The sequence below is a fragment of the Aspergillus welwitschiae genome, assembly GCF_003344945.1.
Source record: "Aspergillus welwitschiae strain CBS 139.54b unplaced genomic scaffold BDQ94scaffold_5, whole genome shotgun sequence".
Classification (NCBI taxonomy): Eukaryota; Fungi; Ascomycota; class Eurotiomycetes; order Eurotiales; family Aspergillaceae; genus Aspergillus; species Aspergillus welwitschiae.
The window spans coordinates 337,546-363,007 of record NW_020798699.1 but is presented as its reverse complement, the minus strand read 5'-3'; the positions used below and the strand labels follow the sequence as shown (position 1 = coordinate 363,007).

At 50.2% G+C, this 25,462-nt stretch overlaps 7 protein-coding genes across 7 annotated transcripts; 4 read left to right on the top strand and 3 right to left on the bottom strand.

Annotated features, from left to right (window-relative positions):
- The first annotated feature begins 4,318 nt into the window (after positions 1 to 4,318).
- Positions 4,319 to 6,562, top strand: BDQ94DRAFT_104170 (sugar porter family MFS transporter). Its single transcript, XM_026763402.1, has 4 exons — positions 4,319 to 4,764; positions 4,836 to 5,024; positions 5,102 to 6,038; positions 6,104 to 6,562. Exons 1-4 carry the CDS (start codon positions 4,545 to 4,547, stop codon positions 6,378 to 6,380), a joined length of 1,623 nt encoding a protein of 540 aa, XP_026629974.1. The 5' UTR covers positions 4,319 to 4,544; the 3' UTR covers positions 6,381 to 6,562.
- A 2,525-nt stretch (positions 6,563 to 9,087) lies between these two features.
- BDQ94DRAFT_167035 (putative MFS transporter) lies at positions 9,088 to 10,889 on the top strand (the record flags this gene model as incomplete). Its single annotated transcript, XM_026770709.1, has 4 exons — positions 9,088 to 9,236; positions 9,286 to 9,597; positions 9,650 to 10,241; positions 10,308 to 10,889. The coding sequence occupies 4 exons, from the start codon at positions 9,088 to 9,090 to the stop codon at positions 10,887 to 10,889; spliced, it is 1,635 nt and encodes a 544-aa protein (XP_026629973.1).
- Positions 10,890 to 11,095: 206 nt separating this feature from the next.
- On the bottom strand, positions 11,096 to 13,441 carry glnA (glutamate--ammonia ligase). The gene is made up of 6 exons (XM_026765009.1): positions 13,117 to 13,441; positions 12,968 to 13,006; positions 12,783 to 12,875; positions 12,059 to 12,563; positions 11,579 to 12,000; positions 11,096 to 11,524 (listed from the first exon to the last, which is right to left on the bottom strand). The coding sequence occupies exons 1-6, from the start codon at positions 13,117 to 13,119 to the stop codon at positions 11,507 to 11,509; spliced, it is 1,080 nt and encodes a 359-aa protein (XP_026629972.1). The 5' UTR covers positions 13,120 to 13,441; the 3' UTR covers positions 11,096 to 11,506.
- A 195-nt stretch (positions 13,442 to 13,636) lies between these two features.
- Positions 13,637 to 14,899, top strand: BDQ94DRAFT_137186 (uncharacterized protein). The gene is made up of 2 exons (XM_026765008.1): positions 13,637 to 13,724; positions 13,826 to 14,899. Exons 1-2 carry the CDS (start codon positions 13,661 to 13,663, stop codon positions 14,005 to 14,007), a joined length of 246 nt encoding a protein of 81 aa, XP_026629971.1. The 5' UTR covers positions 13,637 to 13,660; the 3' UTR covers positions 14,008 to 14,899.
- Positions 14,900 to 19,495: 4,596 nt separating this feature from the next.
- BDQ94DRAFT_167033 (RNA polymerase II mediator complex middle subunit MED1) lies at positions 19,496 to 21,867 on the bottom strand (the record flags this gene model as incomplete). Its single annotated transcript, XM_026770708.1, has 2 exons — positions 19,496 to 20,155; positions 20,209 to 21,867. The coding sequence occupies 2 exons, from the start codon at positions 21,865 to 21,867 to the stop codon at positions 19,496 to 19,498; spliced, it is 2,319 nt and encodes a 772-aa protein (XP_026629970.1).
- Positions 21,868 to 22,335: 468 nt separating this feature from the next.
- BDQ94DRAFT_104014 (uncharacterized protein) lies at positions 22,336 to 23,390 on the top strand. Its single transcript, XM_026763400.1, has 5 exons — positions 22,336 to 22,469; positions 22,544 to 22,944; positions 23,000 to 23,079; positions 23,142 to 23,172; positions 23,228 to 23,390. Exons 1-5 carry the CDS (start codon positions 22,383 to 22,385, stop codon positions 23,292 to 23,294), a joined length of 666 nt encoding a protein of 221 aa, XP_026629969.1. The 5' UTR covers positions 22,336 to 22,382; the 3' UTR covers positions 23,295 to 23,390.
- Positions 23,222 to 24,959, bottom strand: BDQ94DRAFT_104043 (SOS response-associated peptidase). Its single transcript, XM_026763401.1, has 2 exons — positions 24,196 to 24,959; positions 23,222 to 24,129 (listed from the first exon to the last, which is right to left on the bottom strand). The coding sequence occupies exons 1-2, from the start codon at positions 24,746 to 24,748 to the stop codon at positions 23,486 to 23,488; spliced, it is 1,197 nt and encodes a 398-aa protein (XP_026629968.1). The 5' UTR covers positions 24,749 to 24,959; the 3' UTR covers positions 23,222 to 23,485.
- Between the last annotated feature and the right edge of the window lie 503 nt (positions 24,960 to 25,462).

The following is a 25,462-nucleotide window of genomic DNA, read 5'->3' as shown; positions in this document are numbered from 1 at the left end:
GATCCCATGACGTTCTTGATATTGATGGCCGTGCTTGGTGGCTCTGTAACCCGAGTTTCCGAGACATGGAGGACGAAGAGGATCGGAAATCTCGATGAAATGAGATGACATCATCGCGCATTCAAGCCTAGCTTTGGCCTCCACGGCTTAGCTTGGTTGTATCTATTGTAAGTTAGTGCCTGGATGGTTGATTCGGTGGCTCATCCTTGGCTATTGTGCGCCGATGATCTGCCATGGTACTGCCCAAGGTAGGTAGGTGTATCGCATGAGCAGCTTGCGCTAGTAGCTGGTGCGCTAACGTATAATGGGCTAATTCACAAGCCGTACGTATATGTTTGGTCGGTGTTTAGCTTCGTGACCTGTGTACGAACCTTGGGCTGTGCTCATTACCCCGGATTCTAGATCAACTTGATTGCGGTGTCGCCTGAAATCCACGAGGGGGTCTTCGGACTACAAGCACATCCTCGGTTGCGCTGAAAGCGGACATCCAACTTGAATTCTAGTTAGTCAGTAAATCTCCAGTTTGACTCACAGTATCCATTTGTGAGGGGGACAAAAATCCCGCGCTGTCGAGCCAAGACCACCAGCCTGATCCAAGCGCCGAAGCACGCGCCAAAGAACTCAATCCGTTCTAGCAGCCCCACCAATTGTCTCTGCTTTGTGCTTGTTGGGGAATTATTCGACACGCAAAGAAAACCAACTAGTTCATATGGGTAAGAAGATAAATATTGGTCCTGGAACGTCCGAAAGTTTCCCGAGCCACTTACATCCACCAATTTGCGTTCCAATTAGAGCGAGTCACAGTAATATGCTCAAGGACCAGTAGACGCTTTGGCTTCTCGTGGCAGGGCTCCCTCATGGGTTGTCGCATGTGGCTATTGATTGGTGCAGGTGGTTGTGAAAATATCAAAGGTAGCATGACTTTCTACGCGTCGCGCTAGAGCGTGAATAAATGTCCACAATGTAGTATTCGGTTAAGACTGCCTTGGCTCCCTGGTACCATCATATTGGTATTATGGATATTCTTGGGCGACAACTATAGCAAATGAGTGGTGCAATTCTTCCGTGCATATCTACGCAGTAGTTTATCCTGGTTCCAGCTGACCGGGATCGATTAGTCACCTCGTTTGGTGTAACATAACTCTGCCATACTTTTGGAAATCAAGTTTCGCATTCTAGAAATCGTGATGGGATGTCAGGTAAGCTGGTCGTGTCTGTCAGACGAGCGCCAAAGATAGCTTAGATTCTAGTTATCTTGCCATGTGAATCGGTGCGGGTGTCAGAACACCACGAGGCGATCTACTATCGACCAAGAAAGGAAAGCAGCAAGGCGCTGTCATGCCGGTCCACGAATAAGGCAAGGTAAGCGACGGGTGGGCACTGGGAAGATGTAGAGAGTGGTACTCGGTACAACGAGATGCATTGGACGAATCTCGATGCACATGAGGTAGGGGAATTCCTGCCTATGGGGATTGATTATGCGCCCCCTCTCCAGCCCGATGAAAAGCGCGGGATGTCCAGAACTGGTAAGCCGTAGGGGAACCTGGAGACACGCTCGGCCACAACCGAAGAGCCTGACTGCGGGGGGAGACCGAGCGCGGTTTCACGGATGATGGAGATTGCTACAACTGATGGATAAAATGGCCTGGTCTATCTTGGCAACTAACTTGAGCCGGTTTAGTGGTTAGACGCTAAGCCGCCCGAGGGACGCCAGCAAGGAGTATGGGTTGCCACCCTTGGGCCAGTGAGGTGCCCGGCTTGCGTCGCGCGCTTTTTCCCTCAGTCGGCCGGCGAGCTGAATGGTTATTCATTAGTACTTTGGGGTACCCCGTACCCGTCTACCCTGTCTGGTAATCTCCAGGGCTACGTACTATGGGACGGGCGCAGGGCACCCTCCCTGAAGGCAGCCTAATCGTCCCCACCAGACTGCTCCTCCGGATAAGCATCTGACATCCCACATCTTCACCCGTCGAGCGGGTAGCACCTTCCAGGACATTTGGGGTCAATGGCTCGAACATTGCAGGGAAAAGCAGCTGTAGCATATTGCATCCATGCATCAAGCCGTGGCCGTCCTCTGGGGCCGATGTTTTCGGTGACCTTCGGCCAGGCCTCGGCCAGCTCATATCTGCCGTGATTAAGGTTAGGACTTCGGCCTGTATCAGACATCGTGGTCGGTGTTGAGGTCGGTGTAACTGCACACTCTCCCGGCGGCCTTCCTTATTGTCAAACCGACATGATGACTGCATGGTTGCGACGATCTGGTTGGTCCATCTGTAAGCCTGTAGCAAATAATAACTTCATCAGACGACTCAGAGTGACCTAGGGAGGTTCCTGGGAGGCACCAGGAAGCGGCTTGTTGAGCGAAGTGGAGCTTAATCGAACCGAATATCGACCGTGATTGGAGGAAACGAGCTCTTAGCGAGTGTAACCGCATGCACAAGGCCGATATTCATTTGATGCTCTCCCACGGAATCCCCGACTGCGCGGAGGGGGAAAGGTTTGGTCGGCATCAGACCAACCTGACCGATTTGGAGACTAGGCGCCCCATCGACGAGAATATTACGGGACAAGACGAGACGGTCGCCCGCAGGAGTCTCGGTCGAGGAGGAAGAGTACCTTACCGCGGCGAGCAAATCCCTATATGGGCCAAGAAAAGCACATATGGGAGCTAATGGTTTTCTGCATATTCAGTTAATCTTATTGTCCTTCTCCTGAGAAACGATGTCGCTAGCTCAGCTGTGCCACACAACAATACTTTCAAGCACTCAAGCAAGGAGGACGCGATAGCAAACGCCCACGAGGCGGATAGAGCCGGGGAATGTCCTTACTGGAAGCGGTAAAGCGGTCGGTCCCTCTGTGCGGAGTCTCCAAAAACCCCGGATTCTGAATAATCAGCCCGGATCTCTCTTTCTTCCTCACATTGACGGAAAGGGTCCACGGGGACCGGACGACACCCGACACACGACGGCATGACACGGTAACACTATTCCGTCGAATGAGCAAAGAAATATGACGATTAGATTCAGCGCACTCTGCCTACGATCCTTTCCGTTTTCCTTGATTTCGCCCACGCGAAAAGCCACGCGAACTGGCCGATGACGATGACTGCAAACGCCCAGATCGCAGTTAGCCGCCCCGGAGGCTCACATTCCTGCTAGCCGTCCGCAATCCACCCGCCTACCCAGCGGACAATTTAATATTAACATACGCTTTATGGAAAACTACGCGAAAATCACTGTATGATTCCTTTTAAGTTCCAAGCAGTGGACAATAACCAGAGAAAATAAAAAATGAATTGCCAAGTACAAAACAGTATATCAATCTCGGTTGGCTCACATCCGAGCTGGTCCAACCGCGGGTTGAAACACTCACCATGAAGCGACCGCTGTGCTCGGTTTCTCCAGAAACGGCTAGTCCCCTGCTCATCCCGACACCCATGACGGCATAGAGGAGACCTCCGACCGTTGGGTGGAAACTGCTTACTCTTAGTATAATGATACCCATGTACTTCGAGTTAATCGGCTTTAGTACTCGCCTGAGCAGACGCGGCCCCCAATTCAGCCCCCCCGCTGATCGCGACGCCCACTCATCGTGGAGGTGGAGTAAGAAGTAGTCGGGCAACCCACCCACCACTCGTCATTTCATCTGAATTTGGTCTTGAAGATGGTCTGAGATGGTGTGTGCCTGGGGGAGGCCATGTGGGGAACGGTCATTCCTCCGTTGGTTGTAAGAGCCAATGGAACTTGCTGGACGATGGGTCCGGGGAGAGACCTCTTTTAGCAAGTGCTCTCGGACGCAATAATACTGTGTTCTGTGTCTCTAGAGATGTATCAGTCAGTCTCTGGATCCGGAGAGTGGCAGCTGTGGGGATAATTTTTCCCCTCCAGGCTTCTGTGGCTTAGGCCAATCAGCTGCAGGATTCGAGAAGCAGCTTCCTGATCGATTGCAGTCCTTTCAGGTCATCCTGAGCCAATCCCATCTTTTCATTTGTCTCATCCAGTGGGTTTCTCTGCTTTTCCAAAAGTCAAATTGGATGGTACTTGTGTGCTCTGGGTGGTGTACTAGTGACGGAGTGCCAACGTCCCTACTAGTAGTAGTTAGTAGTAGTATCCCTCGCTGAACCTAGTAGCTAGTATTTGCACAGATGCTCTCGACTGGCCTGACTTCTCCCCGAATGGTAATAATATTACTTACATTTCATGTTCTCCATCGCCCAATCGGTCATTAGAAACCTACCGTTGCGACAAGTCGAGTCTCTGGAGGCTCCAGCTCTATTTAAAACCCCCCGTCCGCTTCCCCTCGTGCAACCTGCTGGTTGATCTCTTTTCTCTTCTCACATTTCTTCCCTTCCATTTCACTTTCCGTCCGCCAGCACATACATACCCCTTCCAGCCAATGACTCTGCCTCCCTGACTACGGATTACTCGTGTTGTTCGGTTTTGGCTTCTTTCAACTACTTTCAACCATACAGTTGTAGTCTCGACTGGATACAGTAATCTGGGCTTAATACTCCCATAGAGAGTGCGAAAGTCCGTCTTTCCAAGATGGCGCGGTCATACTTGGGCCTCACAGGAGGCAAGCTGCAAATCGCTATCAGTGTCATCGCTGGTATGGATTTCTTGCTGTTCGGTTACGATCAAGGTGTCACTGGTGGTCTGTTGACCCTCCAATCGTTCATCAAATACTTTCCAACTATCGCAACCAACGGTGAATACTATGAGAGCTTGACTAAAGCGCAACAAAGTACCCAGTCGACTCGCCAAGGTAAGTGCACCATTTTGTGCTATGCTCTAATCATTGATCCCGCCCGCGGACTGATCTTTGTTTTTGTCAAGGTGTCGTTGTCGCTGCGTACAACTTGGGTTGCTTTGCTGGATCGATTCCCACAATTTGGATTGGCAACATGCTCGGTCGGCGCAAAACCATCTTCGTTGGTTCGTTTATTATGTGCATCGGAGCTTTGCTGCAATGCACTTCCTACCAACTCGGGCAATTCATTGTGGGACGCTTGGTTACTGGTTTCGGTAGGTGCAACGAGTGCATATGTCCAACTTGTGAGCTATGCAATGTATGCAATACTAATAATATACTTTGTCGGTAGGAAACGGCATGAACACCTCTACCGTGCCCACCTGGCAGTCAGAGTGCTGTAAATCCAACCATCGTGGAATGCTAGTCATGATTGAAGGTGCCATGATTACTTGCGGTATCACCATCAGTTACTGGATTGATTTCGGTCTGCTATTCGCCGATCCAAATGAGGTGGCTTGGCGATTCCCGCTGGCCTTCCAGATTTTCTTCGCCCTCATTATCCTGGTTTTCGTTTTGCCTCTTCCCGAGTCGCCCCGTTGGCTAATCCTCAAGGGCCGCGAGGACGAAGCAAGGACTGTCCTGCGGTCCCTCTTGGGCGACGCTGACGAGACCTTCATTGAGACGGAATTTACGGCCATCAAGGCTACAGTCTTGGAAATGGCCAAGGGTTCGTTCCGTGACATGTTCACCATGACCGAGGACCGCCACTTCCACCGCGTGGTCTTAGCCTACGTCAATCAAATGTTCCAACAGATTTCGGGTATCAACCTGATTACATACTACATCCCCGTTGTGCTGGAGAACCAGCTGGGTATGACCCTCGAAAACTCCCGCTTGATTTCAGCTTGCAACGGGACGGAATACTTCCTCGCTTCATGGATTGCCGTGTTCACCATTGAGCACTTTGGTCGTCGGACACTGATGCTTTTTGGCGCCGCGGGAATGTCAATATCGATGGTCATCCTTGCCGTCACTGCCAGCATCGGTAGTAACGGAGCCAATATCGCCTGTATCGTCTTCCTGTTCGTTTTCAATACATTCTTCGCCATTGGCTGGCTGGGTATGACCTGGCTGTATCCGGCTGAAGTGGTGCCGCTACGGATTCGCGCTCCGGCAAACGCGCTGGCGACGTCATCGAACTGGATCTTCAACTTCCTGGTGGTCATGATCACGCCAGTGGCTTTTGACAACATTGGGTACCAGACCTACATCATCTTTGCGGTTATGTAAGTTACTCATCCCCTCGTTCATTCTCCGTTTTCTGGCATTCTCAGTTCTAACCTTTGAACAGCAACGCCTTTATCTTCCCGGTAGTGCTCTTCTTCTATCCAGAGACGGCCCGCCGATCCCTGGAGGAAATGGACCGTATTTTCCGCAAAACCACCAGTGTCTTCAACGTTGTCAAGGTTGCTAACGAGGAACCTCACATGTACGGCAAGCATGGTGAGCTTCTGCGTACGCTCGATGACGTGGAAGACGATGCAGTCCGTCGCGCCAGTGTGCTGAGCCACCGGGCAAAGGACATGGAGAAGGACAGTGACGAGAACACCAACAGCGTGAAGGCATAAGCGTACACGACTGTGCTTTCTTCTTGGTCCGAACTCTCAAGGACTATAATGATTTAGTGATTGAAACATGGGCCATACGGCCCTAACTACTGAGCTTCGTTTATACCCCGACTGTTTCCGTGTATTTAGACCGAGAAACATGCTAGTTTTGATCTTCACGCTTAACTTCGATTAACTCTTGCCCGACATAGTATGAACCAGTCTAGTCAGTAAGCTGTACATGCACTACATCTCATGATGAATAGCCCCTTGCGTGAGATGCACGGCCATGCAGCTGAGATGAAGGGATGTCATTGTGGACACTCCCAAGATATGAGCTTATCTTTAGCACCATTATGGAGCGATCCAGGCCGCCGTAATGGACTGGTCTAGAACTTATTGATGCTCTACTAGATATGACTCCGGGGAGCTTTAGAGATACGATCCTGAGGCAGCAGCAAGTATCGCGAAAGAATAAAAACAAATCAGGTGACTACCAAATCAAGTGATGGCTACCTGCTCCGGCAGCTTCCTCAAGAACATAGTTGGCCTTCATACCAACATATGATTAGATTCGATGGACTCTTAGCCATCTCTCGTCCCGTATTCACACCCTGATCCGGTTTTAAAGTGAGCGGACCGAGACGCATGATCCCATTTGGTTGATAGTGAGCATAATGTGTCCTGATACTGGGTTGGTAGTTCTGCTATATGTCACAAGGCCGGCTCGCTATTTAGACATTTTTACAAGGTACGCATCTTGCAGTCCTCTCGTCCGTGGGCCGCTGATAGACTATCAAGCTCAAGGAGCCTCTACTTACTAATGGACTGTGTCTGCTAGTGCTCAAATCCTGCATATGTACGACGAAGCTTTCGATATTTGCATGAATGATATGGATTCGGAGGAGGAGTGGTCCTCGTTTGATAACAAGGTGACACAAGTCGCTCCGATAACCGACCTTTTTTTCTTTTCCCCTTTTTGGATGACATACATAAGCATAGCATGTTGTACAGACAGTCGCTTTCGGGCTAATCTGTTATGCGCTTGTGCTTGCTGACTCTTAGTTGGGGAAGTAGGGGAAACTGCAGTTAAACCGGATGGTGCATCTTTCTTATTGACTGTTCTGCATATCTGGAATAGCAGTGTTATTTTCGCTGCGAGTATCTACAACAGCAGAACGATTGATGGACTAATTATCAGCTGGCCATGCGCCAGGCGCAATCAAGATGCAGCATCCGTCAGGTTCGCTGGCTGGGTATGTGATGGGTTCTGTCTATCCTTGGAAAGGGGTATTTGCGCCAGGGAGATAAGCTGTTCTTCCCTATACGAAGAGGATACTGTGCCAAGTCCTTCTAATTCCCTTCGTTTCAAGCATAGGTACAAAAGGATACAAGCCTGTCACTATCTTGGAAGGAGTCAAGCTTAGAGACTGAATAGAAGTTGAATGCGCAGAGCAGCGTCGACTTCTAGAATGTCGTCAGATTATGGTTCCCCGTTTCAGGCTCGTTCATCTGCTGCCCTTGACTGGGTGGAGCCGGTCGGTGCCAGTTTGCCTGCTCGGTCTCACCGAGGTCCAGGCGTCAGAAAAGGCGGAAGGGCGCTGTCTAGACTCTCTATCAATTGATAGAGAACAGGAAAGAAACGTTGGATACGCCCAGAAGATTGGCTCACCGGGCCATGGATTCAGTCACCGACCGGTGCAACAGAAAGCTGCAGATCGAACGGCAACCTCGATGACACTGCAGGATGCAGACCTCTAGCCGGACGAATGGAAGGCACCGACATCGGATTGAAGCTTTTTATCTTTTAGTGTTGGGCGACATCGTTGAATATACTAAATTGGTATTGTGATTTCTCCATCTGGGGAAGAATAGTGACTCATTGCGGACTGAAGGAGATCGGTTGGTTAACTAAAACTTGTTGAGCGCATCAACCGCGAAAGTGGATTCGTCCGACCGTCGGCTGCCAAATCCTCCTGGAGCTGCTCTGGATCCTCTGGATTCGTTCCATGGCAATAGTTTATCCGCCGAAACCGTCGCTGTTCTCGTGAGGATCGACTCTTCTCGGGCCATCGTTGGTCCGCCTCAATGTCTCTCGCGTCTCCGCTTTGTGTCTGCGGTTCTTTTTATCAATCGCTTGGCAATTGCCTCAGCGCAGAGCTCATCCAAGTACAATCCCACTGTCCCTTGCGTTCTCACTTCTTCTTCCCCTCTTTCCTCTGAGTGAGCTGCGATTGACCTGATATTGTTTCATTTTTGCCTTTCCAGCATCTCATCATGGCAGACTCAGTTCAGGTAAGTTTTTTTAGCATCCAGACTTACTAGATAAAGTCGGTCCTCCGATCCGTGCACATGCACATGCTCAAAGCTCTCCCCGCTTTTTTTTTCTTTTCTCAACGCTTGACTCAATACCTGCAGCATCCACCCAACTAACCAGACATGCAATTTCCTCTAGGGCTGATCACTACCGTCTTGATCGTTTATTTCCGATTTCTCCCACCGTGACACCACTGGCCACGAAGCTTCGTCAGTGCGGGGTGTCCAGCTGCATTGCTTGAGCGATCCTTATCAGCCACTTTATACCCTCCATCTCCCCACCATTCTTCTCGCTTTCAGAGGAACTATTGTCTCGCTCACCCTTGTAAGTCCCAAGCCGTGGCGCCGACGATGTCTCCCCGGATCTTGCGCTAACAATTTCTTTCGCAGCAGTTCCAGCAAACACTCCATCATGTCCTTGATGGAAGCGCCATCCCAGGCCCATGAGCCGGGAAAGGACCTGAGCGCAGAGGATATCCAAGAGCGATCATTAAGCAGTCATGACGGCGACGTAGAACCGAGCAACGAACCCGATGTTGCGGAAATCGAGCGCATTTACAGGTCCGTCTCATCTTTTCCCTAGGTGCGAAACACACCTGACCTTGAATAGGAAATTGGACTTGCGTATCATCCCCGCATTCTGGGTCCTCTACTTCCTTTGCGCAGCAGTGCGCTCCAACGTCAGTCTTGCGCAGACCATGAATACCGACTCCGGCCACGATCTTGGCTCCGTCCTAAACGCTTCTCCACACCAAATCTCTACAGGTCTGGCGCTGTTCTACGTGTGCTACGTCGTGTTTGACCTTCCGTCCAACCTCATAATGACCCGTCTGAGTCCGCACGTGTGGATGAGTCGCATTGTCATCAGCGTCGGTGTCATTGGCAGTTGCATGGCCGCTATGAAAGCCGCATGGAGTCTATAGTTCGTCCCCCAATCCCCTGTCTCTCCGCGCAACAGCAACTAACAATCCCAGCCTCCTCCGTCTCCTTCTAGGCATCGTCATTGCAGGCATGTGGCCCGGCATGACCTACTACCTAACCCTATTCTACCCCCCATCGCGAACAGGCAAGCGCATCGGCCAATACTACACCGCAGCGCAAGTCTCCGCCGCAGTAGTCGGTCTGGTATCAGCCGGATTTCAAGAAATGGACGGCGAGCGTGGCCTCGTCGGCTTCCAATGGATGTTCCTCGTCTACGGCGTAATCACCATTGCCGTCGGTATAGTCCTCCTCTGGTGGCTACCGGACCGACCACTCGCACCAGGAGTTGAACCCCCACGCCGCAAATACCTCTGGTGGTTCCCGCGCAGCCCCCCAGCCCTCACAGGCCGAGACGCCGAAATCCACTACCACGATCTCAAGCGCGTATACCACCGCGCGCAATGGACCTGGATGGACCTCGCCCGCGTATTCATGGACTGGCGTCTCTGGCCCCTCCTCATCATGTACTTCGGCGTCGTGGGCGTGGGCATTGGCGTCCAAAGCTACGCCACGGTGATCATCGAAGCAATCAACCCCTCTCTAAGCGGAATCGACCTGAGTCTTCTCTCCGCTCCGATCTGGATTGTACGTCCCTCCGCATCCCCTCCCTATATCAAACCCACCCACTAACCAACCTTCGAAAACAAACAGATGGACCTTATAGCCATTGTCCTCGTAACCCCCTTCTCGGACCGCTTCCACCGTCATCGCGCCCTCTTCTTCTCCATCCCCGTCCTCCTCCAGATCCTCGGCCTCCTGCTAACCACCTACGCGGGGACCGACACCAACTCGTGGCCGCGCTACGGAGGCCTCCTAATCGTGGGCTTCGGGCTAGGCCCCACCGTTCCCATCACCATGACCTGGACAGCGGAGGTATTCCAGGGGCGCCACGGCGAGGTAGGCGTGGCCACTGCGTCGGCGGTTGTCTCCGGGTGGGGTAATTTGGGAAGTATATTGACGACGTATGCGCTGTATTCGGGGTGGAAGAGCGATTACGAGGCGCCGGGCAGGGCCAAGTATCGGAAGAGTAATCTGGTCATGGTGGGGATTTTGTGTGCGAGTATTTTGGCGGCGGTGTTGATGCAGGTTCTTGTGAGGGTGATTGATGGGAAGAAGAAGGATGGGGAGGAGCAGGATAAGATTGTGGATGGGGCGGCGAGGAGGGAGGCGAGGCAGAGGGGGTTGGATGGGTTGGGGCAGGGAATGTTTAAGTTTTGGAAGAAGTCGCGTTGAGTTGGGGAATAAATGGGGCATGTGAGCATTTGGGGGGGTGGGGTCAGTCTGGGGATCATCCATTCCTCTTTGATGAGGGTGGCCTTTATATCTATATACTATACACGATAATGATCACTATATGTACTTAATGCTAGTCAAAAGTTGTTTTATTAGTTGAGAGTACCAGCAGCAATACCGCAAGTTGTCTAGATGCAGGGGAGAAGTTTCATGTCCAGCCCGTTGGGCAATGATTGTATTGACACACTATGTTACTGTGATAAGTCGGCCATTAATCTATTCTCTGATCCTTCCGGTGCATGCCTTAGGCACATTCCACCAGTTTATTTTCAAGTGACTGTCGGTTCCTCCGAAGTCCTCTATGCTTAACGTAACACATAACCCAAGTAATGAAAGAAAACGAAATGCAAAACCAGCAGAGGGTAAGGAACGCAAGGCGAGCTCTGGCGGAGAGTAAATGAAGAGTCCCGAACTACCAGCTGAAGAATGAAAAAGAAATTCTATGTTTGCTCCCGAGAGTGCCAGGCTGCGCTATTGTCCACCTCCCTGTCGACGCCGGAGGGTATACGAGCGCTAATATGAAGTGTATTCACATTTTCAAACGGTATGTAACGCATTTAGTTGCCACCCATGAGCTGGAAAAACAGTCAGTCATCTGCGTGATCAATGTAAAACTCAGAAGAACTTACAGTCTCAACAATAATACCGGTGATCTGGTAGGGGCAGGCGTTACTAGCGGGACGACGGTCCTCGAAGTAACCCTTGCCGTCCTTGGCGACCTGGCGGGGAATACGGATGGAGCCACCACGGTCGGCAACACCATAGCTGAACTTGTCGATGTTGCCGGTCTCGTGACGGCCAGTGAGACGCTCCTCGTTACCCTCACCATAGACAGCAATGTGCTCAACATGGCGGGCCTCAAGCTTCTTCATGGCGGCCTCAATGACCTTCATACCGCCCTCAGCACGCATCGAAGCGGAGGAGACGTTGGTGTGGAGACCGGCACCGTTCCAGTCACCCTTGATGGGCTTGGGGTCGAAAGAGATCTTGACACCGAACTCTTCAGCGACACGGTGGAGGAGGAAACGGGACATCCAAAGGTGGTCACCCACTGCAAACACAGTTAGTATTAATGCGCTCCAAATAGCAACTGGCACGGGCCAACTCACTCTCAATGCCGTCGCAAGGGCCGACCTGGTACTCCCACTGGGAAGGCATGACCTCAGCGTTGATACCGGAGATCTTGATACCGGCGTACAAGCAGGCACGGTAGTGAGCCTCGACGATGTCACGGCAGTAGACCTTGCCGGTACCAACACCACAGTAGTAAGGACCCTGGGCACCGGGGAAACCACCGCGGGGCCATCCGTAAGGCCAGCCATCAGTGCCGAGGAGGGTGTATTCTTGTTCCAGACCGAACCACCATTCTTCCTTGGCGTGAATTTCCATCAGACGGTTGGCCTCGTGGCGGTGGTTGTACTTGTTGGGGGTTCCATCGGAGTCCCAGGTCTCACAGAGGACGAGGATGTTGTCACCACGGCGGAAGGGATCGGGGAAGATAGCGACGGGGCGCAGGTAGACATCGGAGTTGTCACCAGGGGCCTGACCCGTTGATGAACCGTCGAAGTTCCATTCGGGGAGCTCATCGACCGATGTGACAGGCTTGGAGAGAGTCTAAAGCACAATGATGGGTTAGCCCGAGACGCGCTATGTCACGTGCAACGGGTGGGTGCAGCCGGCGCGTGCAGGATCGAGTCACCGTGCGCAGGGCTTATCGGTGTTCGAGGGAGCGATGATAACGACGGGTCCCTCGTCGCAATCCAGGACACGTCCGACTCCACACGCGTGTGCCATGAATGAAGAAAGTCGAGTGAATGGAAGAAAAGTGCTTACCTTGGTCTTGCTACGGCAGCCACCGACAGCATCAATCCAGATGTACTCAGCCTGGACGGTACCTCGCTGGTCGAGGGTCATGTACTTCATGAGCTGTTTCCAGCCAGTCAGTATGGCATTTTCCTCAGAACCGCAAAGCGGCTGAAGAAAGATTATGCAAGGTATTAATGAGAAGATGAACGCACATTCTCCGTGTTGGAGATGACGGTTGCTTCACCAGAAGACTGTGGCGAAAAGTGTGAGTCAGCGAGTAAGTTCTAGCAAATCTTGGCAGGCAAACAACGCAACTGAAGCCAAAGTAACAGCTTGGGAGTATAGCATTGACAGAACATACCATTGTGAAGTGTGTGTGTGTGATGTAGAATGAATTAAGATTCTTTTTTGTGGTTATTGAGCTTGCTAACGCAAAGCTTGTTCAAAGACGTTTGACTTTGAATTTGTGATCAAGTCCAATGACGATATAAACGCGAGACAATCCAAAAGATTGGTCAAGAGCAAAGTGATAGCGAGAGAGGGGAAGGACCCAGAGATATAAGAGAGAGAGAAGCGTGGAATAAAAGATGGCGGAGAGAGGAGTGAGGAGGAATGGAGATTGTAAGTCAGCGGTTCAGTGGGTGGGGAGGGATATCCTTTAAATCTAAGAGAATCAGGAAGGCGGGCTTTTGCTGGGGAGGGGGGCAAAAAAAGTCCCAGACAAAAATGGATCTGGAAATTCACAAAAATAACTCTGAAAATTACCGTCACAGCTTCGGGCTGCGTTTCGGTTGCTGGGCATCCGCTTTCGTATTACACTTTTCTTTCCCACCGCGTCCGTTTCGCCGGATACACCGATCGCATTCAATATGCGAGGGAGTCATTCTGGCGATCCCCTTCACATTATGTCGCATTTGCAGCTTTTCCTGTCTGTTTCATTGGATGCACTGCTCCATGTGGTGATCAAATGTATGAATCAACTTTTGTTGCTTTGCTCAACTTCAAGAGTGAAATGTAACTCTACCCATTACCCAAGTCAGATTTTACTGACACCAGATGAATGCGGCAAGGCTGCAGGTTAGACCAGGGTTTGTTACGCCACTATTTCCATCGCCCATCCATTGTAAGGACTAGACCCAACACTGGCTTTTTCGATATCAAGTCTACGTACGCCGGTCTTTTTCCCAGCGTGGGCATGTCCGCGCTTGCTAAAATTCACGCAAGACTTGCTAGTGAATTGATTCATCATTAACGGTGAAGTGGCAGGATATTGCATTAGCCATGGAAGAAAAAAAAAAATTAAATGGGATTGTCAATGCCGTGTAATTGAGACACCTGTCCACCGATATGCCTATCCGGGCTCAGAAAGAAACAATATTACCCAAACGGGTAAAATGGATGCACGATTGGAAAAAGTTCCCCCGTCTTTCTTTTCTTCTTTTGTTCTGCGAGGGCAACTTCCGTGGAAGGCCACTACTGCAGTCGGATAATTTCCTAGATAGCAAATTCGTAATACAGACTATCTGAACCTTGATAGGCAGCACTCTCCTCCATTGGAATTCATCCATGACTGAGAGTATTAATCACAGCAATTTCATTCGAACCCGCAAGGCGGTTGCCCCCTTCCCCAGATAATCTTCCCACCCCACGCGACGGTGATCTGGATTCAGAAGCGTCCACTCCTGTTTGAGTTCCCACCGTGCACCTACTATCAGGGCAGGGATCAAAAAATTAAAGGAATAAGAAATTAAAGCCACTATCTCGTACTCTATACACCGCATCTCGAAAAGCCATGTCTGCTGACCTTGTCCTTCCCCCCCTCCCTTTCAAAAAGTAATCATGATATTGTCTGATCCCTCACTTTTTTCCCCCTCTAACCTTCTGTTACCCAGAGATAGCGACAGCAATTAGTTGCTAAGAGGAATTATCAACCAGTGGTCGGTTCCGATGCATATCAGCTGCAGGACCCGAATAGCTCGAACGTTGCCTGCGCCTAATCGCATTGACATGGCTTCCTATTGGTAGGCGTGACATGATGGGTGCATCTCAGGATAACAATGATAGGAAAGACATATCGAGGTACCGGTGTCTATCTTTCCCGTCTTATCTTTGTGCAATTTGGGGGATATTGAAGTGGATGGCCGTAGTGCATTGCCCGAATACTACTAGTACTACGACTACTACCTTGAAGCTGCGTTGGAGTATCTACTAAATGTGACCAGATATCACGGATGAATTACCGGGGTTTCTGATAGGAAACGATCACGATGTTCCGTGTAAACGCCAATACACAATTTCTTTCACGATACGCAAATCCTGTCCCGACTCCAGTGTGTACCTGCGGTTATCTAAATTGGGAGGATTTCCCTTATCAGTGGCTGCCCCTCAATCCCCGCCATGAGTCGCGTGGGTGGATCATGGCGCGCCTGCCGACTGATTTTTTTTCAGTTCTCGGCCTTTTCATTTCTTTTTAATCGCGCATGGACAATACACTTTGAGTCGGCGCTTTGCCCTTTCCGCACAGTACTTTCAAAAATGAAGTATCACGATCCAACTATTGTCCCATATCCAAGCTGCCGGCCCGGTGGAATATCTCGTTCCCATTTCCTTCCCCCATCAACGCATATCAACGTCCAGGGATGCGGTACATTGCACATACAAAGTCTGACAGCTTACCACCATGAAATACAGTTACACACAAGCGGGTAAACCCAAGAGAGCCCATGTCCGGATGCCTTGCCTCGCAACGCAAGTCGACTGGCTGATTTGCCGGGAGTGGGGCGTGGCAAAACATTCCTTGAAGGGAGAATGGCAAGAGAGCCGCCCGCCAGCCCCGAGACCGGCCACTGTTTCCATGTTAACTGGAGTTATAATTAGGTTTTGTGACTAATATCATGTGAGTACAGTGTGTTACTCGTGGGCGCACCGCCTCTCCAGCCGAGCCTGGAGGGAAAAACGGTTCCAGAGGGAAAAAGTCAAATGAACGGCGGGTGAATGGATGAGGGGGGAAGGGAAGAAGGGAAAAAAAGAGAGTTGAGCTACACAGGTTACTCCTGAGTTTAGAGCATCCTTGTTCGACCCCAGGATTTCCCATCCGCATGCTCTGCGGTGACCCATTCGTCTGTTAGTGTCCGATCGTGGGTTTGGTCACTCCCCTTTCTCCGCGAGTCTTTGTCTGCTCCGGGGGTGGGTGAATGGGTGCTGCAGCAAATGACAGAGAGGCCAAGTCGGGAGTTTCAGGAATCCGCGAGGGAGAAAGTGGCTGCGTTTCCGATCAGCCCTGTGGACGTCATGGCTGGCCTCCACACTGTGATGCTACAATGAGGTATCAGATGTCATTGCTGGAGAACTGGGCAGGATAGCTTGGAATCCACTTGAGAGACATCAGGCCTCAGTGTCTTAAACCGTGCGCCATAAAAGCGTCATCCTCCTTCAACACCTTTAGTACTCCCTGTTACTGTGCGAATCTGGAAGCCGGGCTGTGTTGCCGCGCCCCAGAATAGTAACTGAGCCATCAATGATTGTGGCGCTGCTCAATGACTAGCCGATATGGGTCTAGTGCCGTCCAGCCGACGACACAGTACACAATCCAAGTGACCACCACCCATCACCACCCTTCCTGAATCGTATCTGATCGTGATGCGAGTTTCACATCCATCCTGATACAGTAGTCCGATCCCCCCCTGAATGAAAATGATACACAAAATAGAAAAAAATTGGCAACCGCATATACACGGACGGTAATACGGAGTATGAGTGGACCAACTTACTCACCACCACCAGACTGACCAACAGCTGCAGCACCTGGTGAAAAACTAGCAGACCAAGGATGGGTTCGGGCGTCACAGCAGTGGACTGGCGGACCACGATGCAAGCCTCTCAGCATTTCAAGAGTCAATATATCCCTCACCGGCCAAGCAGAAAAAGAATTCAAAGCCCCCATTTCCGAATTAACCCCTCAATGAAACGGACGATAAAACTAATCAGAACATGGTTCTGTCTGTAGATCACGCCCTTCCAGTTCGCGATGCTTATCGTGGCCTGCTCATTGGTTGATGGGGGGTGGTCATGACAAACGACGCTGACTGGTTTCGGGCCGACCAGAGCGATTAGGTCAGATGCCACTTACATCTTGTGTAACTGCAATTCAGGCTGTTTCGATTCTGAGCTTTATTTTGAAAGGGTATTGATAGTAAGTGGCCTACTAGATTATATCGCAGAGCTTTCTTATCGTGATATTGTCGAGTAGTACTATATATCTTCACCAAGCACTCACATCTTCACTACTACTACTACTACTACTAAGACTTCATCCAGGTATTGCTTCTACTACAGAAGTAGTAGTAATAACCATTAACAATTATTCGGAACATAATCCTCATCATATGAAGTAAATGCACATGCACATGCTCACTTCAGAGTTCCGAAAAACCCAACCATATACGAAATGAAGCCGATCAATCGACACGTTCGAATGCCTCCCATTCCCGAACCATTTTCGCAGGCCATCACATTCCTCCATAGATCATGATGATGATCTTCATCATCCATCCATTCCTCATACAAATCACTCAAAACTCCGCGACTACCAAAATCGTATACTTACATACAACATTACCTAAGTATACTTTCACCATATCAAGTCATCAACCATACAATAGACTAACCCCATCTGCACGACACATCCAATATCACTTCGATAATGACAGGTCTAATGGATATGCCTAGTTTACAACAACAAACCCAGGGTCCTGAGACTTCTTTTGCATGAATAGTATAAACCTTAAGTTCGTTGCAGATGAGGGAAGTAAGTAGGAGCTGTTCGACACAGCAAAAAGATCTTCAGCTATCAAGCCCGGTGGTTCCGATTAGTCCTTGAGGGGACAGGGCCAGGGCCAGCACCAGCCACAGCGATCTCGGCCGCGGAGTGCTTTGTTGCAGGCATGTATGTATGTATGTATGTATCATGCGGTGCCTGAATATGGGGTAATAGGCATCTAAGGTGAAGTATTAATCTTGGGCTAGTCTAGGATTGATTCCATACCGGAACCTAATACCTACTACGTGCTCAGGGGATTTTCTAATCGAAGTAACCGGGAGAAACTAACCATATAACCGTGAAAACAAAAACAAAGAAGCATACATACATACATACATAACATGTAATATAAATTCAATATCAACAGCAAGAATAAAAAAGAGAGAGAAACAAACAAAAATAGAAAAAGAATTGAATGTATGAAACAAAGACAGAAAATACCTCAAACATTGAAAAAGAAAGTGTAAAAATTTCCCAAAAGCTAAGCTAAGCTAACTAACTACCTGACATTTCCCAAATTCCCCATAGTTAGGCATCCAGTTTTAGCCAGTCAGGGAGAGTAATTCGCGCAGTTGATCAAAGGGCCGCCGAATAAAAATTTTATTTGCTAGTGCATACTATTATAGAACTAATAACGTCCAAGCTTCAACTTCACTCCTCTTTCCTTGAATTTCAAGGGGGAAAAAGAATTAGAACAGAAAGACATGGAAATGGATGCAAAGGTGCATATTGACTCAAACAATATCTGAATTTTCAACCACTTGTTCTATGGTTCTTACATAACTTCCCTGCGTGTTTCTTTTTCATTGCATGTTTCAATTGAATTATTTTCAAACTTCACTCCTTACTATTTATTTTAAAGTAGGTATTTATTTCCGCATACATACATGGGGAATGCACATGTAGACAAATAAAAAAAAAACCTCCTCCTTGCATGTTGTTGGGGGTTCGAGCTTTAGATTTAATCCCTCATACTTACTGATTCTTGAGGAGTGAAATGTGGCGGTCGGTTGGTTCAATTGGCTTGTGACTCAGCTGATCGGTTTCAGAGGATCGGATGGATCTGTCTATACCGCCTCTACAGTATTTGTTGGGCATTTGCCGATGATTATCTATGTACTAACTGGGTATAAATCTGCTATAAGTAATTGTGGATTCGTATATTATAGACTTGCGAGTTACAAGCCCATGGGCTGGTTTAAACTAGTTGGCTACTATGTATGCAAATCCTAGGACAGTTGTCATCAAGACTGGTCTAGATTCCCGGGGCTCCTCGTTTTTGTGTTTGCCCCTGCAGATGGGCCGATGGGACACCCACGTAAGTTCACTCGCTCTGGAAGTTCTGACAGTTAGGTGTTTGTATTTTTGTGCCTATGGTCTGGCATACTGTACATTTCATTTCTCCTGCTGTCTTACTAGTACTATTTTTCCGTGAGCTGCTTGTTGTTATTGTTTGTTTTTGACTGTCATTCCACTGCTAGTCAAGTTCCCTCGGCTCTAGCTCCACACCCACAGGGTCACCTCGGTCAAACACATGGCCCTTTCCCAGTAGTTGCACAGGACTGTATCCTATTAAGCTTAAGATTCCTTTCACATGCCCCAGTCCATATCAGCTGGTTTAGAATCGGGTGTTACAGGTCGGGCTGGTTTAGGATCAACTGGTGTATGACAGCCTCTAGCATTCTTCCTATGCAGATACTGCACAGACCGTGATCCAAGAAAAAATGGGCCGAGTCTGCTTCCAGAACATCGGTCGAATCTTCGGCAAGTCCCCACGTCTGAATTAGTGCGACTCCTGGTCGAGGATATCCCAGCTTGCGTCACCGCTTAGACCGATGGACGAGATCGATCGCTCTCCACTTCCGACGCAGTGGATGATGCGTATCCCTTCCCCTCATTGTCATAGAATCAGCGGCAAGTCTCAGCGGCCCTTCCGCTGCCGCGCCCATCGTAAAATCCATTCCACCAAGATCCCAATATCCTGTGACAATTCCAGCACATTTGCTATTTTGCTTTGCAACTCGAGAGCCTTCTTCTCTGGGGTGTCTTCCATGCTGTCCGTGGTGGTAGTGTTGTTGTCATCTAGCAGACCGGTCATGTCCACAACGGAGACCCGACCGTTTAGTCCAACTTCCAGACTAATGGACACCTTCGTCAGTGCCGCCTCCGCGTTGGCGGATTCCGACGCTTCGTCTGGTTGATCCACTGCGAAAAGTAGCATGATCACTGGTGCTTGTCCCAGTTGCGTCCGCAACGTTACGTCTACCTTGACATCGTTGTCAACAGTAGAATTGGGGCCCGAATTCTCGTTTCCTACCCCCACAGGGCCTTTACCCTTAGCACCCGGCGAAGTTGCTGATTTCTCGAAGCCTCCCAACAATGCATCGAGTCTCTTCTCATTCGGGTCGGCATTGCTCAGAATGATGACATCTTTCTTCGTCTTCCCATCAGTAAATTTGGGTGGGCTAAATGAGATATTTGAAGAATCAGCCGGCGTGGCGGATTTGTCCTCATCGGGCTTGTATGAAGAGCTGAAAATGCTGCGGATCAGGTTGGCCAGAAAGGCATACTGGCGAAGGATCTAGAAGAATATGTCAGTAACCTCGACACACAACATGAGTCTCCGAATCATACCGGAAGGATATCTGCGAGTTGCCGGGGATGTGCGAATGGGATATCTCTCATTGTTCGGCCAGCTACAGACTCAAACGGCTGGAACGTGTAGCTGTGATGCTTCGTACACGGTTTGCCCGTACTGTCAACCGATTGCACCGACATTCTGCGTCTCCTCCGCTCAAGCTGAGAGGCCTCCTCTGGCCCCAGTCCCATAGCCCCTGCTGCCGACAAAGGCGACCAGCCTGGGGCCAGGAGTCCATCGTAGGTAACCATTTTGAACTCCTGCGGCAGTTGCATTCCAAGGTGCCGGTAGATATCAGATGCTGCCAAAATAGGTAGATCCAAGGCCGGCTCCAACTTAGCAACGAAGCGACGATTAGGAGCAGAAGAACCCAGCATATTCGAGTCAAGTGCCATGGCGTCCGGGTGACCTTGGTTGTTGGTCAACGTCGCCGGAGGATCAACCCAGTTGACAACTGCAGCTTCAGACCCATGCGCCTCACTCGACGACGGCCCATTGTCATTGTTATTGACCCCAGTTAACACTTCGGATCCAACCCAGTCCTTCGACACACGGAGGGATGGGTAACCCTCTTCGCACTCCACCACAATGCTCCATTTCCCTTCCAAGCTGCTCGAATCATCATCCGACGGTTGTCCATTCGGTGCATCAACCACCATCGCATCAGACGACGTCTTCTGCTTCTCCTTCGCATCCAGAACCCGTGCTTGCTGCACCCAGTAATCCAAGCTGAGACCAATGCGACTCCCCTTGTGCATACACGGCTGGCCAACCCAGCCACTGCAAAGATGGTCGTACACCCCCGCGAACTTGCGATGGTTCCACTCCGCCTCCCACACGCGCTTCAAGCTCTCGTAAAGACCTTCGATGGCCTCGAAACAATTGACCTCCTGACTAAGCCGATCATGTTTGGCAAGCCACTCTAGATTCTCATGGAACCCCCGCAACGACTTCCAAGCACCCCGGTCTCCTTCCTCCGGCGACTGGATCAGGTCGCGCTTAAGCACCGCCGTAGCCTCGTCGCGCTGTTCCCCATCCTGCGCATCGGGCGTCGCATACTTTAAGCTAACGTCCTTCACCACATTATACCCCCGATGGAAGTCGATCTCCAGGTCGACAAAGTTCCCCGCAATGCTGAGACTGTCCTCCTGCCAGATCGACTCGAACCCTTCGAGATCACTCAGCCGCTCAATACCCTCTCTGCACACGCCCCGCCCCGAGACTCGGGCTCGTAGAAGCTGGACCACATCGTCGATATGTCTTCTGCGCTCCTCCTCGCTGTCGCGAGCACCCCCGAGCTTCAGACCCGGCATGCCCAATGCCTGGATATCATTCTCGTTCATGCCTGCGCCGACAAGCCCATCGTGCCCGGCGGGGGACGGACTGATTCCGCTGTAGCCACCAAGCGCGAGGAGAGCGGACGGGGAACTGAACGTAACGGGGTCCTCCGCTCCGGTAGTCACAGCGAGAGGGGTAGAATATTGGTGCATCGAAGTGGGGGGTTGGTTGTGTCCATGACCGGAAGCTGAAGGCGTCCTCGTTGACGGCGATTTGTGAGAAATCGGGCGGGCCATATGAGCACCAGACGGACGAGGCGACGAGGTCAGATGCGTCGGAGTCGCTCCTGGGTTTGGCTTGGACGATGGGGTCGCCATAATGGTTATTGAAGGCTGTATAAGAGCCACAGAGAAAAAGTAGATCTATCCACCTCGACTAGGAAATATACAAAGTGTATGAAGTAGCAAACAAAGGCTGGGTATCACGCAGAAAAGAGAGATAATGGAGAAGAAATCAAGCAGCCGATGAAATCATGGATGCTCCATATGTCTGGCGAGAGCAAAACACACGACTTGACAGACGAATTGAAAGAGAAAGATTGCGCAAGCGCCACTGTCTATTTAAGAATGTAAGATATGAGCCTCCATAACACGCACAATCAAGAACACCAACCCATGGAGCAAATCGCAAGTGGAGGGGAGGATAGCCGGGGAGATGGCCGGTAGTGCATCCCGATCACCAACTGGTCGCGGCCGCAAACGCGCAGTCACATGAGTTTGGCCTGTTTGTCTGCGCAGCGTCATAGTTTCTCCAGGTCTTCGGATTTCCCTAACCAGCGTCTATTTACTAAGTTCAATTGAACTCCGTTCTCTTAATCAGCATATTTGCCAAAATGTTGGGCCTTCGCTCATTTGTTCGCCAGACGCCTAGATGGACGCAGCTCCGAGCTGTGTCCACGCTAGAGGGTCATTCTCACATTGTAAGTAGCTAAACGCAGCAATTCGCCGATCTACGAACCATCTACAAATCAACCCTACTAACACTTCAGCCCAGTACGTATTCCCCAAGAACGGAACCAACATCCTCTCCCTCCTACCCACCGAACCCACCAACCCGGACCTCGCCCTCGGCGTATCCTCCAAGCTCCCACCAACACCCGACTCCTTCAGAGAGAACCCGAAATTTCTCAACATCCTGCAAGAAGTGATCGCGGAGCATGGTTACAAAGACCCCGAAGCTGTTTCGCAAGCCCAGGTGATGGTCTCAACAGCAGGCGCTAACCTAATGTCTGGGGGAGTGCTGATGGGTGGCGGGCGTACGAGGAGACGCCGCGGCGAAGCCGGGGACTCCAGTGGCGGAGCTAGTGGTCAAGGTGGTGCTGGTTCGGCAGGGAGGGGAGGCTGGATTCATCTGTCGGATGGTAGACGGCCGCCGGAGTATGGACGGATTGCTTGGTATGGTTCTTGTGACTTTGTGTTTGGGGTGTGGCTGACGAGGTGTGATGGATAGGCCTGAAGATATCTTTGGGAGTCTGGAGGTGGATGCTGATGGGAAGTTTGTTGGAGGTAATGGTAATTATCAGGCGAGTGGTATGTTATGTGCTTGATTGATGGTTGGTTGTTATATTGGATGATGTGACTGACTTGGTTAGGGACTTATCGGATTGTGACTCGTGATGGAATGTAAGTTCTATCTATTCCTGATATAACTGCGTGGGTTGTGCTAATTTGAGATCAGTTTCGGTCTGAGTCCGTTTCTACGGGAAAAGTTGGTCCAGAGACTGCGCCAGCAAGAGTCTCAATAGGCTATTTCATTAGGAGCCTTGTACAATAGTTCATGGATGTATTATTTATTGGGCTTTGTGGGATAGTATCTCCATTCAAACTGCTGGCAGTTGACACACGTTGGTTCATGCCTAGATTACAGACGATCAACTCTCGGGTCCAGCCCGGAGCTTAGATCATGTCTTTTCTTCCATCATGCAACCCTCTCTTTTTACTTCCCGAAAAAGCTCGTAATTCGCTGAGTCCCTGCAGGGGGCTGCTTCTGCGGACTCTTCTTCATCGGCTTATTATGCGTGGCACTGCGCATCTTCTTCCCTGCCGGCGTCACAGGCTTAGATGGTAAACTCTTCTCCGGGCTTTTCTTCGGCGATGAAGCTATACTCGACTCCATTTTCTGCAACTTAGTATCCTCCGTCTCGGCATCAGGCGAATGTTCCCTCTTGACCCCCGAGACCGGTTTGGGGGCATTATCCTCGCTCCATTCAGCATCTTTCGTGGGCCTCTCATCCTTCACTCCTTCTTCCACCTTCACCGCAGCACCCTTCTTCGCATTGGCAAAGAAGTTCGCAATATTGCTCTTATTCTCCTTACTACTGACAGGGACTATAAAGTCAGGAGAATTATTTCCCACCTTCCCCACCTCCTTCGGCACAGGATAACACTCCAGCTCGCCCTCATACGGCTTGAGGATCGACTGCAGCTCTTTCGACCACTCCGTCCTAGAGGGGTCCAGCCAAGTCTTCATCTGCTCGCTATTCGGGTCCAGAATCACGGGCATCCGATCATGCAGGAACTTCAAGTAGGAATTCGAAGATGTCGTGATGATCGTATATGTGTAGAGATAATCATCCGAATCTGATACTGCAATTAGCTCCCAGCCCCAAACATTCCCTCAGAAGTATAAAGAATGTATAAGCCCACCTTCATACTTAACACTATCCCACAACCCCGCAAAATACATCAAATCCCCATCCTTCCTCTTCACGAAATGCGGAACCTTCTCTTTCCCTCCTGGTCCTTTCTTCAACCACTCATAGAACCCCTGGCACACCACCACGCACCGCTTCCTCCGCTTCATGGACGTCCATAGGCCCCGGTCCTCGATTAGTGAGTCATCTCGGCAGTTGATTGTGCGCATAATACTTCCGTAATCGGGATTGCGTTTCGTCCAGAAGGGAATTAGACCCCAGCGCATGCTGTGGAGCTTGTATTTGGTGGCATTGCTCTTCTTTTCTCCCCCTGTTTCCTCTACTTCTGCTGTTCCTTTTTCTCCTTCTGTTGTCTCTTTTTCGGTGTCAGGTTGACTAGCTGGCTCATCATGCTGATGAGAAGACGGGTACATATGCGTATCAGCAAGGTAAACAGCGCCGCTGTTCCCTGGAGCGAAGTTGTAGGTTTCGCGGACGTCTTCATCGGGGGGTGCGTCGTCGACTTGGAGGCCTTGGTCTTGGAGACGGCGGCGGATGAAGCTCATGCGCTTTTTGTTTGTTCCAGTGTTAGTACCACTTCAGTTCATACTGGTTGTGTGGGGTGTTGGTCGTGATATATAGTACCACAGGAGTAGTACATAGGCCGGGGGATTAGGCACGTACCACGCCTAAAGCGTATCGTCCACACATGGTGGGGTGATTTAAAATATCGATGAGAGATTATTGGAAGCGCTGAAGCAAAAGAAAGATTAGCTGGTGTGGAATGCGACTGAAGAGAGAGAAAGGAAGAATAGGTTGCGACGTCATGCGGCAGGGCGGAGAAGGAAGCTAAACTACGATCGATCGGCGGGAATCTCCAACTGTAACTTAAGCAGTGAAAGAGGTCTGGAACTTCCGGCCAACTTCTTCACTGTATGGCAAGTATAGAGAGAACGGGACTTTTCTCACATTTACCTTGCTTTAGCGTCACGAGTCTCTTTGTCTATGGTTGTGTCTTGGTGTTATGTGTTGTACATTTAGCTGGACTCCTTGTAAATATGTTCAGTACCGCATTCAGGCACGCACGCTATTACTATATCCGGAAGTGTAACGTATCTAGCTTTAATCAGATACTAGCAGTAAGACGGCTGGTTTACGGTAAGATTAGGCTAGTTATACAGGATCGTAGTGTCAAGGTGAATTATAAGTAATAGCGTACTCAGGTTATGATCTAAGTTGTCCTAGAGAACAATGTATATTGAACTAGTTGATAGTAGCGC